The sequence below is a fragment of the Apostichopus japonicus genome, chromosome 8, assembly GCF_037975245.1.
Source record: "Apostichopus japonicus isolate 1M-3 chromosome 8, ASM3797524v1, whole genome shotgun sequence".
Taxonomy (NCBI): Eukaryota; Metazoa; Echinodermata; class Holothuroidea; order Aspidochirotida; family Stichopodidae; genus Apostichopus; species Apostichopus japonicus.
The window spans coordinates 13064795-13079678 of record NC_092568.1 but is presented as its reverse complement, the minus strand read 5'-3'; the positions used below and the strand labels follow the sequence as shown (position 1 = coordinate 13079678).

Here is a 14884-nt window from a genome sequence, read left to right as displayed (position 1 = left end):
AATCTTTCAGCTTCAACAGTGGAAATGGAGAGATGAGGGGTTGTATGTTGACTCCATTAAATTAAGAAATCTTTTGCTACTAATATTGACAAAATTATCGGAAACCTGAAGTGACAGAGAAAAATAGAACGTTCCTAGGATAACTTGTTGCTCTAAAATCATAGTAAACGTCATTGTCATAACCATGTTTCAGCCATATTTATTACAGGAAACCCAAAATTGCAAGAACTTATCCAGAAGCCTGGTACGGTTACAGATAGGGAAGATTTTTGTCTGTATTATTTACCTTTCTGTCCATGGTTCATCCTGGCTGCAATTGCAGCATCAAGGTAAAATGCAGCCTTTTCTGCTGTTGGAGCCCTCAGTTCACTTTGGTTGAGTAGCTGAACCCCGCAGATGGGATCTTCCTGAAGATAGAGGGCAGCAGGCGATGCGTCTCCTCCATTATTGCTTCCTGTATCGCAGATGAACACAAACAGAGTAAAAATTGGATAATTGCTCTACCTCAATAAATTCAAAGGTAAATATTTGCTGTCATGCCTTGAAATATCAAAATTGCAGTTTCTGTTTACGTTTTGACAATCTGGTGGCACTATACAGAGTGGTTAAGGGAAAGGTTATGGTTACCTTTTAGTCAGAGGTTGATCAAAACCACACCAGGAATGATGAAAATAAACTTACTGGTTTGCAGATTAAAGATGAAGCATTATATAAACTTTGTCAGTCGCAAAATTTTCTGTATCTGTTAAAAATCATTAAAAATTCACTAATGTTGTTTCATGGTCGTAACCCACAAGTATTCATTTACTATATTGGGGAATATATCCAATCACTTATGACTAGGATATAACTTGGTCTGAGAAAAGAAAGTTACAAAAACTCAATTGCAGCTTTATGAAAAACGATCGCATGAACTAAAGAGACCCTCTTTCAACAGAGTAAACAAATTAAAAAACACTGTGTGAGCTCATCGATAAAAAGAACTTAGGGAAATATTAGCCTTTGATTGGCTTTCCCTTTGTCTAATTTGCTTTTAATTTGAAGGGCTTCTCATTATTTTAATAGTACATTTGCCTCTGGCAGTAGATAATGTGTAAGCAGCCGTATAGTTTAATTTCTCTGGTGTGAGTAATTACCATGATATCCTTTGTTTTTTTGTCAAGCCATGTTATAATTAGGGATGATATTTGACACCAATCAAAACTATCACTGTCCCTATGGCGACAACAATGACTATCCAATAACTCCCCGGAGCTTCTTACTTTACAATGCAAATTGCCAAAAATTTGCATACCTAAACAAATTTGTCGATTAAAACAGAATCTGGCGTGTAAGACAATCTGAGGCTCGGCAGAAAGTGCAAAGGTACCTTGAAGAGCTGGGATCTAACACAAGTTATCCCCTAAAAAATAGATTTTACATTATTACTAAATAATAAAACCACATAATGTTCCTCTGATACATGCCAGTGCAATGTCATATCATAAAATGAAGAAAAACAAAATGTCCAATTTGAAATTGTTTTGAAAGTCAAAACATTTCATAATGAAACACAAACCTTGATGTTATATATTTGTGGATGAAGCTTGAACTAGGAAAGCTTTACAATGATGAACAATGGGTGTATTAAATGATATATGGTTTCAAACATGCTTCAAACAGCTTAAATTCTCTTTGAAGCTGATATTTGTCCTATCTCTCAACCTTCATACTCAAACTTACACTTTATTGTTCTCTTATTATAAAATTTACACAAAGTGATATCTTTCTGAAAAGTACAGAAGACCTCAAAGGTAGTTTAAAAATTCAAAAGATTTTACGGAAGATAGTTTAAAAATTCAAAATATTTTATGGAAGGTAATTTAAAAATTTAAACAATGTTATGCTTTGTCTTCATAATGCAAGTCCCAATGGATTTGCATGAGATTATAACCATGACTGCTAACTTTTAAGCAGCTCCGGCTTATCCTAAAGCATAATGACAGGTGTGTACTTATCTCACACCATTTCCCATTTCACACAAAATTAATGATTCATAACTTTGTATCAGCTTACAAATCTTTAGCGCTGTGTTAACAAAGACCAACTACTGATACTTCTGCTGCACAGAGAGAGAAATACAAGCTTCATTACAAATCACATCTTTCTATGCAACACCCTGACAGGAAGGTGGATAAACTCCATTAATCAAAGACTATCTTAGGTTTCAATAGCTGGATAATTTGAGAAGAATAATATATTGTATGTTTGCATTGGATCAAGTTATGTAATATTCACACATAACTGTATACTCCCTAATATGTATGTATGTATGTATATGTGATCTTCCCGCAAGCAGGAACTCGCGAAAGAAGCCATGGAGGCTTGTAGACTCGCAAGCTGACCGAAGCCAATCTCTCGGCACACATCCATTTAACGTCCATGTCGGGAAGTTGTTATTGAACAACATTGTTAATATGAAAAAAATAAGATTAATTAGACCTAATTGGACCTATTAATACAAAACAAAATGCTTAACGTGTCTCACAAATTAGTAATGTTGTTTTATCACCAAACCTACATAGTACCATCCGTCAATCATAGAATGATTATGATCAGAAATAGGTAAGGCATGAAATCACTGCAGGTATTGAGTTTGGTCCACAACTTAAAACTGTAAAGACCCTAGATATATGGGAGAACGACTAGAGCAGCAATGCTGCAGAATCTAAGTACGCTTGTTAGATGTGTCTTGAAGGCTAAAGTCTTGAATAATACCCTTTATTATCATGGTAATAGATATAGCAGAAAATGTCCTTGGCTTGAGGAAGTAGTATGATATTAAGCAAGCAATTTCCGTTAGTCTATCCTACCGTTAGTAACAGTAGGATAGGCCTAACTGTTAGATGTATTGATTGCTATAAATTATCATACAGACTACCGTGTCAATTCTGTGAAAGGTTCAAGTTTGAGACAAATGGTATACATTATGGAAAAGCACAGGTCTCTAATGTCAGTTGGTATATTATTTAAGTAGTAGTTAATCCTATTTTGTTATGCTAACTGAAACTCTATTTTTCAGACTTGATAAAACTTGACAAAAGTTTTGAGAAATATTGGCAAATTCTAACAGTAAGGAAAGATGAATGAAATCTTGTCAACAGAGAATGTGATTGGATGTAACAGTTAACATTGTTAGCTTAGATGACATACATTACAAGCCCTCAGAATCTTGATCAAAACATTGACTAAAATAAGTCCATATGGCCCCCAAGTAAATAAATCTTTATCCAGTGATAAGTTTTCGACAGCAGCCTTAATGTTCCCAAATTCACCCTTGTTTTTTTTTCGTGAACATTTTATTCCAAGATTTCTTTACAACAAGGTTGTCATTATGGATCAGACCCTCAATTCTTCCTGATCGAGAAAATGATTACCTCCTTATATGAAACATCATAACGAACATATCAAACAAAATTTGTCTGACAATTTTAAAGAAAATAGGAACGTAAATGTACCATTTGCTTGTTCTACAAGTAAGTCCCTAAGATGTTCCTGTTTGCCGTGGACCTCAACTGCCGAAACCCTCACAGAGAACCGTGTACTTGTTCGCTCCTTCTTCTCGTTGATGAGTTTAAAGAGCCAGGCTACTGCGGATGGAATAGCTCCCAGGGTCTGCGGTGACTCATCGCCACCGATCATGGTGTATGTCTTGCCTGCATGGACAAAGAACAATAAAAGACACCAAGAGTTGATTACTCACTAAGTACCTTAATTGATAACTATCCTGACAAGGTCATACACAGGCACAGATTCTTACCCTTCATTCCCCTGGGTAACTAACTCAAAAAAGAAAACGAGAAGTCCACTGATTAGACCTGATTTAGTTGATAGCTTTGTAAAGGGAAATTTTTCCGACCAGTTAAGGTGAGCAGAGTAATAAACATTTCTACCGATCTTAAAAGAGTGGTCACATCCTGCCCTTCTTTCTCGACGACGAGATTTTTGCATCATTAAATGCTTACTTGAAGACTATACGGGGATGGACATGATGGTTGCGTCAAGACAAATGTTCATATATTAGAAGTGAAAAGCCTTTTCAAGTTTCATTTGGGATTGTTAATTCCATCCCATCATAAATTCTACAATAACTTTTATGAGCAGATAACCTACAAGGATAAAGTAAGTAAGGTAACCGGCAGTGGTGGCCAAAATGATATGAATCACTCCACTGACCTAAATCTGTCAAAGTGGGGAAATACATAAAATTTTGAAAGAAGGGAAAAGACATTATTTGCCAGGGATACTTTTAGTGAAGTGGCAGATACAACATCATAAATATCCAAATGGGTACGATATTCTGCAAGGGAGGCAATGAAATTTGAATGAATGGATTATGGCGTGCCTCTAAGGCTTTAACTGGGTTGCATTCTGTGTCTGCTTGCCATTTTGAATACTTCAGCTCAATACGATTACAATTGGTCAAACAATATCAGCTTTATTTTCATTCAACAAATGTTAATGAGCAATTCAGCTCTGTAATATTGTGACTAGTATGTGTCGACATGGAATGCACTTGGTTGCTGAGATCCATCCCACTGTGCCACACACAACCCAACGTTCCATTTCCTTTTCAGATTTCATTAGCACTACACAGACAGAATTGCCTGAAATATCCGGCAAGAAGAACCAAACATTTGTGGCCAGAAAGCTGTCATAGAAAGTGAAGGATTTCCACCCATACAGTGAAGATACCTTATCAAGCCAATCTTTGGCAGTTTTTCCCCAAGGTAAATTAATACCTGCCAAGCTTCTCCCAGATCCAGTCTGAGTGGTTTGTTATGACTTGTAAGTGTTCATTTGAAACCATAGTTTGTCTTCTAATCACAGGAAGCAATCTTTCACTGACTTCTATTTACACTGCAAACAAGACTGCCTATAGCAATGTAGCCAATCCATATCACTCATTAATATCTCAATATGACATATCCAGGGATAGCTGAACAGGCCACCCAGACAAATATGAGGGTCTCCAACTCCAAAGGTCACAACCTTGTCAATGAGATGTGGTCAAGCAAATAAGCACTCTCTTAGCTCTGAAGTGCTAGCATTACCAAACTAAGACTGGTTGGTGCCAATGGACGGCAGTCAGATATTTGACCAAGAATGAAGAGAGAGGGGACTCACCGAGATGAGAATGGCCGTAGCCAAAGAGACACCCATCAGCACCGTTGACCACCGCAGAGACAATGTCAGCAACACTGTTAGAACACACTTCCATCTAATAGAATGAAACAGGTTTTTATAGGCTGTCATAATATCAATTCATCTTTCTTTCACAACCCCTTAATCATAAAAGACTACCTCTAAAACTGTAAAATAAACCCTCAACTGAACTAATGATTCATCTAACAACTGCCTCACTTTTAGCAATCAAAGAGATTTTTTGTAATAATTTGTCTGTCTCTATACATGACCAACTGTCACTCTGTTGCTGACATCCAGAGATATTAGTTGGCTCTCCGCTAAATATCCCTCACGTTATAAATGTCACTCTGTGACAAACATGCTAAAATACATCTGCTTCTGTTGTAATATTACATGCTGTTACTACACATTCTAAAGAGATTTCTATCTCTTGCACTAAATTTATTTCTCTCTTGCCTTTAAATGACTCAAGAAATGGCAGCAGCAGTTAGTCATAGCCCGACGCATAACGAGTCTTGTTAAAATTGCTACATAAATGTATGAGATTGAGGAGGCTCTTCAGTGCCATAACAACTTAGTTTAATAATGTATAAAACTGACATCATACAGAGAGCTTATTTCATGATTAGTCTGGAGTGGTCATTTCAAATGGTTTAGATGAAAGAGATAACCTACTTGTGACGCATCTTGCTCAAAGATGTTGTCGAAAGCAAACATTTTAGGAGCTGCGACACCCGCTCGTCGACCGGCTGGAGTAACAAAGCCACTCAGTGCTGTCGGGTCGAACAGGGTCACTTGTTTTTTCTTGATGTCCACTGTCACACATGATGAAGAGTCGTTGGGGTTGCTTGATGGAACTAACTTGAGCATGACTTTGACCTGTGAAGACAAAAATACAAACATGAAGGTCAATAGGCTGTGTTGATGAGAACATGAGCTTAGTGTGTTAAGGGAAGGAAGAATACCTGATGAACGACTGACATAAAAGCACTATACATGCGTGAAGGTGACATCAAATGTCAACAATGATTTCAAACTCTGGATCTGCTCCTTGAAGACACCGTATAACTCAAGCCAAGCCTTGACGGCTTGAAATATCAGGTTTGACATTTATGTTATTAACAAATCAAAACCTCAGTAATATGGAATGACTTCAATGGCAAATTGCGCTGTAAAAACTGTCATGAAATTTTACACTTAATTATGACATGGATGATCATAAAATTTTACATACAGGATATAAGAAAAACAAGGAGCATCCACATCGGTGTTTTAGAAATTCCTTTCTTCTTTTCATGCAATCTAATCATGGTTGTCATGGCAACAATAGATTAGAATTTCTCGTAAAGTATAAAAGTCGTCAGATTTTTTGACTTGACAATGATCCAAGAGATAAACATGTTAAAATAGCCAAAACCTTATTCAAGCATTGTTAAGTGTTTACACAACATTTCCTGCCTTACAATGACAAGCATGAACTACTGAGAATGATGAAAATCTCATTTGGGGTAAAAATGTCACTCCTGAGATCCATGGTCAACCATTATACAATCTTTAAGCTTATTTGTAAAGGCTGGGAAGAGGAAAGACAAATATTTCACTTAATTCATATCCTTACATTGCAGACTCTCAAATTGCAACATTTGAAGTGTGATCTGATAGAAGGTACAACTGATAAGGTATTTAGAACAAGTCATCACTGAAGTCATTAAGTGTTAATATGTATTTAAACCCCCTCTGTCATTATACAGAAGTAGTGTAAACATTCCAAAATGTCCGACAACTGGGAAGGAGCGCACACACTTCATAATGAAATAAAGGTAGTATACAAGAGAACTTGTTAAATACTAAAAAAGAGAATAAATTATATAATAAAATAACTGACTTGCCTATGAAATTATCAATACTACAAAAATCCTCCAAATAAAGACCTATATTAACTGTTGTAATGTTTCTAAAGTTCAAGAGAGCAGATAGCAGTTTTCTTCTCTTAAGAGCTGTTCAGAACACTCAGAACATCAAAAGGACAGAGAGAAAATGCAAATGAATGTCCTTTGAATGAAAGCTGGTCCAACCGTCTGCCCATGTCTGAGTAGTGAATTAATGATCTGCTAGACCTAATGACCTATTGAGCCTAAGGGCTACTAAAAATTTGACAACAAAATCCATAAATGCAACATTTTGCATAAAGTATAAACAGCTACACAAGATTTCTGTTATTTGATATAAACTAAAGAGCCTCCCTCAACCGAACATGCTGATAAACCCTAATATGCATATCTGGTTATGCCATACTTAGATGCAAGCTGTTTGTCTCTTAACGAGCTCATTTGTTGCTTCATGTGATTGTCTATTTGTATTTGATGTATTAGAACCCCTTAGGGCATATAATGGTAAGTATTCATGAATAAAAAACAGTTTAGAATCTGAAGCTAGCAGACTATACCTGCATGCAGCTTCTTTTCCAACAATATCAGGATGTCTGGAGCAATTCCCTCAAATTAACTACACAGTTTAGTCAAATGGCAATGTTACATTTTCTTTTGTATGTGGTGTAAAAGAACAGGATTTTCTGATCAGATGATCCATCTTACCCAATATTAATGATCTTTTCTTTATTAAGCACTAATATCACTGTGTACCTCATGATCTAACCATGGTAGGACTAAGTGGGTAAAGGGAGATGTTATTAAAAGTAAGAACATTTGCATTTTAAGAGGTAGTGGGTTTACTTTAAGTAAGATTATTATCCAGATGATTTCCAATAATAACCTGAAACTGTTAACTGGATTGCAACCAACATAAGTTGAGTCATCTTCATTAGCATAGGTTGTTACTAATAGTTCACATCTGTCTGCTTAGCTGATTCTAGTAAGCCTAACAGCAAGCCAAATGTTTCAATATCTTCACTAGATTGAATAATCCTCTTTTTAGAACTAAATCATACATCTCTGTGAATCAGTCTTATACAATTTGATGTATAAATTTGTTGAGAAGTAAATTAAAAACTTTGTTGTCTGATCACAATGATCAGCTACAAATTGCAGCCCCATGTAAAACCTTTTTATTCAAATGTCACTTTTGTAGTACTTAGTAGTAGTAACATACCGTCTGTTGTACAGGCTTACATGGGAAATGGTACTACTTAAAAAATATATTTCCATATCCCACTACTCCCCACCCCACCCAGCACACAAAAAAATTGGAATACAAATATCAAAATCAAATTTATTTTGAGTGTATTTATTTCCTATTTATTGCTTGCTTGTCTTGGTAATATGCCCTCCTCTGCATTTAAATTAATACAATTAAACTACTGCTACCCGTCACACTTTCAGGTGTATTAAACAACGACAACAACAAACACTTTCCATAAAATGAAAGAAATGTTTTGCTTTTCTTATTTGTGATTTTGATAATAATTGTATAACAGAGTGGGCTCTGTGTGACTCTTCCTCCTTCTCTGTTTGCTTCCTTCTAGAATACTTGGAATGATCAAATTTCAATGTCGTCTTCTTTTCTCTATGAGCAGCAGCGTCTGGGGTAAGGCACTTGTCTCCTTGCTGATAGTCTTTGAGGTAGAGTTAGGAATATGGATGGGTTACATGCTGTAACATGAGCTACCCTCCGGCCTAAGATAATGGTTAGTTTCCTGTCCAAGAATGGAAATTCATAAATTTTTACCGCATATTTTCCATCCATAACAAACCAACCTCTTTGATTTGAGCTAATTCTTGGCATTTTTTTCCATCTCCTGTTAGTTCCTCCATGAAGGCATGTCTAATAGATATTTGATCTTGAGGAAGAACTGGGGGGAATGAGGAAGTTCAAACAGGGGTGGTAGTAGTGATAATGGAAAGAACAGCTAAATGACACATCACAACAGGTGGTGTACTTGCACTGACAGAATCTTATCTTATCGACAGAAAGGAGAGGCAGAGAGAAAGAGACCAGAGATAAGGGGAGATTTTGAAAATAGATACTTGAGAGGTAAATTTACTTTTGACATGTAAAAGACAAATATAATCTTAGCAGCATCCTAGTGAAATTTGCATTCTATTCCTTCCTCCAGTTATCTTTGAGAAATCAACACTTTGACAGTTGATACATCTTGCAACAGGTTTGATGTTGTACATGCGTGTTGACAAAATGAAATTTCCCTTTCCATTTGGCAAATTAGTAACCGAACTTAAAACGTAGAAATACCAGCTTGTAAGATATTCGTAGTGACTGACCTAGTCGCTGAGTAAATGGCACAAAAATGTTGATCATATCTTAGTATTAGAATTATGTTTGATGAAAAAAAAAAAAAAAAAAAGCTCAAAGTCAGTATCTACAATATCAGCTTTCTGCAAAATGTTTTTAAAAATTTCTATGACTCATCTCGTCAAAATGCAATAAAAAACAAAAAATAGAAGAATAAACCTAATTGCTTATTTCCTTTCCCATGCATTTAAGTGAGCAATGATTCTTGCCATTGTTTGTTATAACTTGCAAGGCTGAAAGATTAGAAATCTTTGACAAACAGAATGATTAATTAGTAATGATACACCACTGACTGCAATATGGTTAACAACTCTTGAGCCAAAATAACTTCAAGCATGAATTGTCACTTCAAAGAAGCTTCAAAGACATCAACCGTTGAAAGTACAACAAAGGTTAATCATGCAGTTGTCTCGCTCGAATCCAAATCCAAGCAAAGACGGGAATCCCTTGAATTTTTCATGGTCGATGCGTGAGTAATGGGATGACCAAATCTAATCAAAATTCAAGCCTTCTCCATCCCTTAATGGACAATGAAATATAGTCTGCTTAAAGCCTTCAATTATTCTACCTGAGTTCTTCCACCTTACCACAAGGGTCTTCCCCAGCGCCGCGCTTTGTCTAATACTCTTCAGTCATTCTACAGACTCTGACGATAGCTTCTAAGACAGATATAGCGTCACATCATATTTGCACTTCAAAGATGCAAAAACAGTTAAAAAGGGAAAAAATTGTGTTTTTCCACAAAATGCTGTTACCAATAAGTCTCCCAGGAGGCAACACAGATCCATGTTAATTATCAAAATTTTTACCTAAAAATAAAAGTAGATGACTTCCCCCCTTGGCAATCAGGTAGAAATGGGGCAGACATATGTCAATTTTTGTATCGTGATTGTTAAGATGCCTTGGAGGCACCAGTGTCCTTCGTACCGTGAAGACAAAAAGTACAACCAAGGCCCCCCCCCCAAAAAAAAAAGATAAGGAAAGAAAAGGGCACTTTTGGAACAAGAAAAGCATGAACTAATTGATGTGACTCACGTTGGGGGATAGTACTTGATGCACATTGAATGAAAACACGTAAGGTGAGTGGCTCCCTCTTAATGGGCTACTTAAGGAAATATCAGCCCATTCATATGTGTGTCAAGATAAACACCCTCTAAAAAGCCATTTGAAAGTGTCTCTAGTGCTCTTAACAGGAGACTTACTGCTGATGAAATATGAAATAAGGAAAAGCTGAAAATCTTGTGCAATTGATGAGAAGTTATGTGTATGTAATGCTAACTGAAGGATGGACGACCAAACGGTCATTCGGTTGACCCACAGGTATTGACAAAGCACTTTTTGTTGGTCTTTTGTGTTGGTTTTTATGTGGCAAGTAAACAGGGCCCTCCAGCATTTTTACCATTGGTGCCATCATATCCATCATCATGTGAATAACCTATACAATGTACAGATGTATGAATATTGTATAATGGTCACATTATGACTGTCTCTTTAGAAGTCACATCACACCTACAGTTGTTTACATGTCACATTATGAGTTTGTTTAGAAGTTAATTTTATTTGACAGTCACCTCAAAGTACTATGTCTCAATGACAGTGTGTAAAATTTGATCACGTACATCTGTTTGAATTTCTTTACACATCTTGCTAAATGGTCTTTTGGAATTTTTGTTTCTGTATTATAGCATTCCTTAAAGGGGACAAAAAACCAAACCATCATATTTCAGTTTATATGACAGACATCTCTGTGAAGGACAACCTACTCCCCCCACCCCCCCACCCCCAAACATTTGATGATGTCAGAATTAGACAAGTCGAGAGCCTTGTGTGTGACAAACATTAAACCCTTGATATCTCCCACATGGAACTGGGCTTTTCTTTTTAGCTGTTCGTGTAAGTGGTTCATTACGTTAATCTCGATCACATAGACCTATGAAGTCTGGTTGGGTTTGTTGTCTCTCCTTTAAGTTACACCCAAATCACTCTTTAAGATGTATATATTCCTTCTTGATTCATATTAATCTCTACTGTGTGTGTTTACAGTAGTAACCAGCCTTTCTGTACCTCTGTATTGAAGCATACTTCATAAATCATTATATCGAGGATCTCATGTAAGCATCATCAATAGTGCCTGCTTCTGAAGTACTATAATCACTGCCTGCAATGTATTTGGGCTGGTGATGATACACTACTCATAATTTATTTCCTCAATATATGACTCAAGACAATAGTCATTAACTTTAAAAACAGTAAACAAAAAACGGAATGAGTTGTAAATCCTTTTACAATGGTGATAAATCTGCATAAATCTACCGTCTTTGCTTTATTCCGTCTTTGTCATTCGTCCTTTCTTTTACCTTCCCTGAAAACCATCTGCTTCACTGAACAAACACAGACATATTTTCCTCATCCTTGATTTCCAAAGTTGCTGTATTCTTTTCGCCAGAGCTAACTAAAGATAAATGAGCAGCGGTCACGATGACTCACGAGTAATGAAGCTTCAAAACCGGTGGTGTTGGTTTATACAGTAGGTAAGGAAAGGGAAAAAAATGGGGCGATAAACCAGACACGACTAATTCCATTATTAAAATCTAATTGCAGAGTTCCACTTGTTGAGGAAAAACTGTGACATCATCATGAAGTGTGTTACAATTCAATCTCCCGGGAGTGAATCCATCTTTAAAATGACAGGGGATCCTGGATATTGATACAGCATCAAGCACAAATTCGTTTGTTAAAATTTTCTCGTTGATTAAATTCTCTGGATGAGAGGCCAACCCTATTGATTCAGATACTTTGAAGTCCTTCAGAAGATGAATACTTCCAAAAGAGATGAATGACTCTCTAATAAGATGATTGACAGAAAAGCCATCTGACAGATTTTACAAACAATCCACCAAGAATGTTATGTCAACATTGTGTGTCAAGAAACCTGCTTGAGTGGATCTTCTTTTTCAATGTATATCATTTAGTTGTTTCTCTTTTTGATTAAAGTGCTCCTTTGAGAGGGTGGGAAAACTGATCTTATGGAATGGTTTTGCCAAGAGTGAAAAGTTTTCAACAGAAATATCATTTGCACGTTTATTTGAGGGTAACTTACAGGTTTCCCTCCTGTGAAAAGCACACTTGAAACATAAATGACTTCACCGTTATTTTTTGGTTTGGTATTAATAGTTGTGCAATCGGTCAATATTTTACTTTTTCAAAAGTCTTCAAGTACTATCTCCAAGTGCATTTTGAGACTTTGGAGTAAATGTGATCATGTACGTCACAATTTTAATATCAGATATAATAATCACAGGTGAAATGCATATAACCAGAAACTTTCATTATTTGAATTAAATCAGGACTATACAAGCTGAATGCACTGCTCTGCTGTTATGTTATAACATAATAATTAAGGAATGTTTAATACCAGGAACCAAAAAAGGAAAAAAAAAAGTGCATGTAATTTTCACTACGCATAAATGGAAGATTATTGTACCAACTATGTTCACAAACCATATTATTTACACTTCACATATATGGCCAATTGACCAAGCAGTACTGCTGCAATCCTTGATGATGTAATGCTGCATCATCCCGAAAACTCTCTACTTCAGATTTACTAAATATAAAAACTTTGCATTGTCTCACTCTTTCTCTCTTCAGGGGAGGGTTAGGCCTCCTTCTTCATGACCCTGTATAAAACCATAACATTCCCCTTTTCCCCTTTCGCATTTTTCTCTTACCACCTGTATATAAAATGGAAACCAGCACGAGATCGGTGGTAGTACTAGATTTATTGATACCTGAGTCATAAGCATAAAGTGAAACAATGCTTGGAAAAGTTGTCTCAACGGAAATGACATCTGATCATTTAGCATGTCCAAGTGAAACTCAAGAAGTGAGAAATTGCGCTCCGCTTGCAGGCGGCTATGTCGAGGTCTTTTGTGCGAGGACAGATTTCGTTCAGCGCTCGTGTTCACTTGACTGCAGACGGTAACTAGCCCTGCGGCAGAATTCTTCTAGCAAAATTTCTACTGATTTTATTGATTTCTGAGCACGTTTTAACTTCCAAGAGTTTCCAAAAGACCAACAATTGACAAAAGGAAGATGAAAAGGACTGGTTCAGAACCCAAGTTTCCTTAACAGATATTAGCGATTTGCTATTTGGTTTTGATGTATGTAACTCGATGCCCCCTTGTGTACCCACTGAGCAAATCAAGTTTCATAGGGGAGAGTTGGATTTGAGGTTTATTGGTAATCCTCCAAGGGTTACCATGAAGTACTGCTGCTACAAAACATTCTAGGTGATGCAATTAATCTACAGTGATTAAATTGCAGAATTAAACTTTTGGCTTTGTTTCACAGCGATGTACAGGCATTTAAAAAAAAAAATTACACTTGGCATCTTAAAATTGCTTTCGAACTTTTATACAAGCGTGTATAAATAGATAGTTAAGTGAAGGCCAGTTTCGAAGATTAATATAGTATTATTAACATTCTGAAATCAGTGTAGAAAGATTAGGACATTGTTCACTTAAGAAAAAAAAAAAAAATTCATGGTCTTTCAAAACCTAAGTTCGTTGAATGAATTAGATGCTTCAAAGATCATAAGTGTCTGTATTTTCGGGTTTAAAATGCTAATATGGATACAAATAATAACTTGCATAACAGTAAGTCTACATTTTAACAATACAAATTTGCATTTTCACTAATCCATCTAACTGCAAAAGGCCATTTTTCCTTTCATGTTTTATCTGCTATTTTATACTTTTTTTCCTCTTTCAAGTACATAACCACCACACAACCTTGACTCTTATCGGTGTGTGTCTATACATCTGTCTGACATTTTAAATGCTGCGGTAAACATGTGTAATATTTAACACTTCATTGGCAGAACAAGTATCTGAGATAAAATTTTTGTCAATCAATAAATTGGTTTGAAACGGCATGCACGTTGCAGATTCAGCACAGAGTTTTCGTATCCCTTGCAAATACGCTATCACATGGAAAAATGAGAGCTTTCAGTACATGTTAACGCTACCGCAGTTCCTATACATATTCCCTACGCAGAGCATTGTACAGTACTAGTCGGCTAACTTCTAAAGTGATGAGTAAGCAGCGAGTGATTCCAGCCTTGAAATATATGAACTACTCTACTTTTTTCCAGATCGTTGCACTTTTTGCTGCTGCCTCTTCATCCTCCTCCTCCTCCTCTTAGCTTGTCTTGTTTTATACTTTAGTGAAATGGATTGCGCCAGAAGAAATCAAGATGCAGCAGCCCCACTAAAATGTTCACATCAAGTAAATTTAGAGCAAGTTCCAATTTATACCTATTTTGCTTACATCTTTTTTACTGTTGATAGAAAATTAAAAAAGACGAGGACAGCAGCAGCAGCAGGTCTGTAAGTGGAGAGAACATTGCACATTTATTCTTTTGTGTTTT

General features: G+C 36.2%; 1 protein-coding gene across 8 annotated transcripts in view; it reads right to left on the bottom strand.

Annotated features, from left to right (window-relative positions):
- The window catches only part of LOC139970463 (uncharacterized), a 168319-nt gene that overhangs the window by 12196 nt on the left and 141239 nt on the right, over window positions 1-14884 (bottom strand). For all 8 annotated transcript variants that reach the window (XR_011794153.1, XM_071976196.1, XM_071976198.1 and 5 more), the window contains 4 exons: window positions 5863-6066; window positions 5167-5260; window positions 3498-3695; window positions 287-454 (listed from right to left, as the gene is read on the bottom strand). Coding sequence is in view for 7 of the 8 variants with exons in the window: in XM_071976196.1 (XP_071832297.1) it covers window positions 287-454; window positions 3498-3695; window positions 5167-5260; window positions 5863-6066 (664 nt within the window). In the remaining variant the exon portion in view is untranslated. The remainder of the gene's footprint in view (window positions 1-286; window positions 455-3497; window positions 3696-5166; window positions 5261-5862; window positions 6067-14884) is intronic.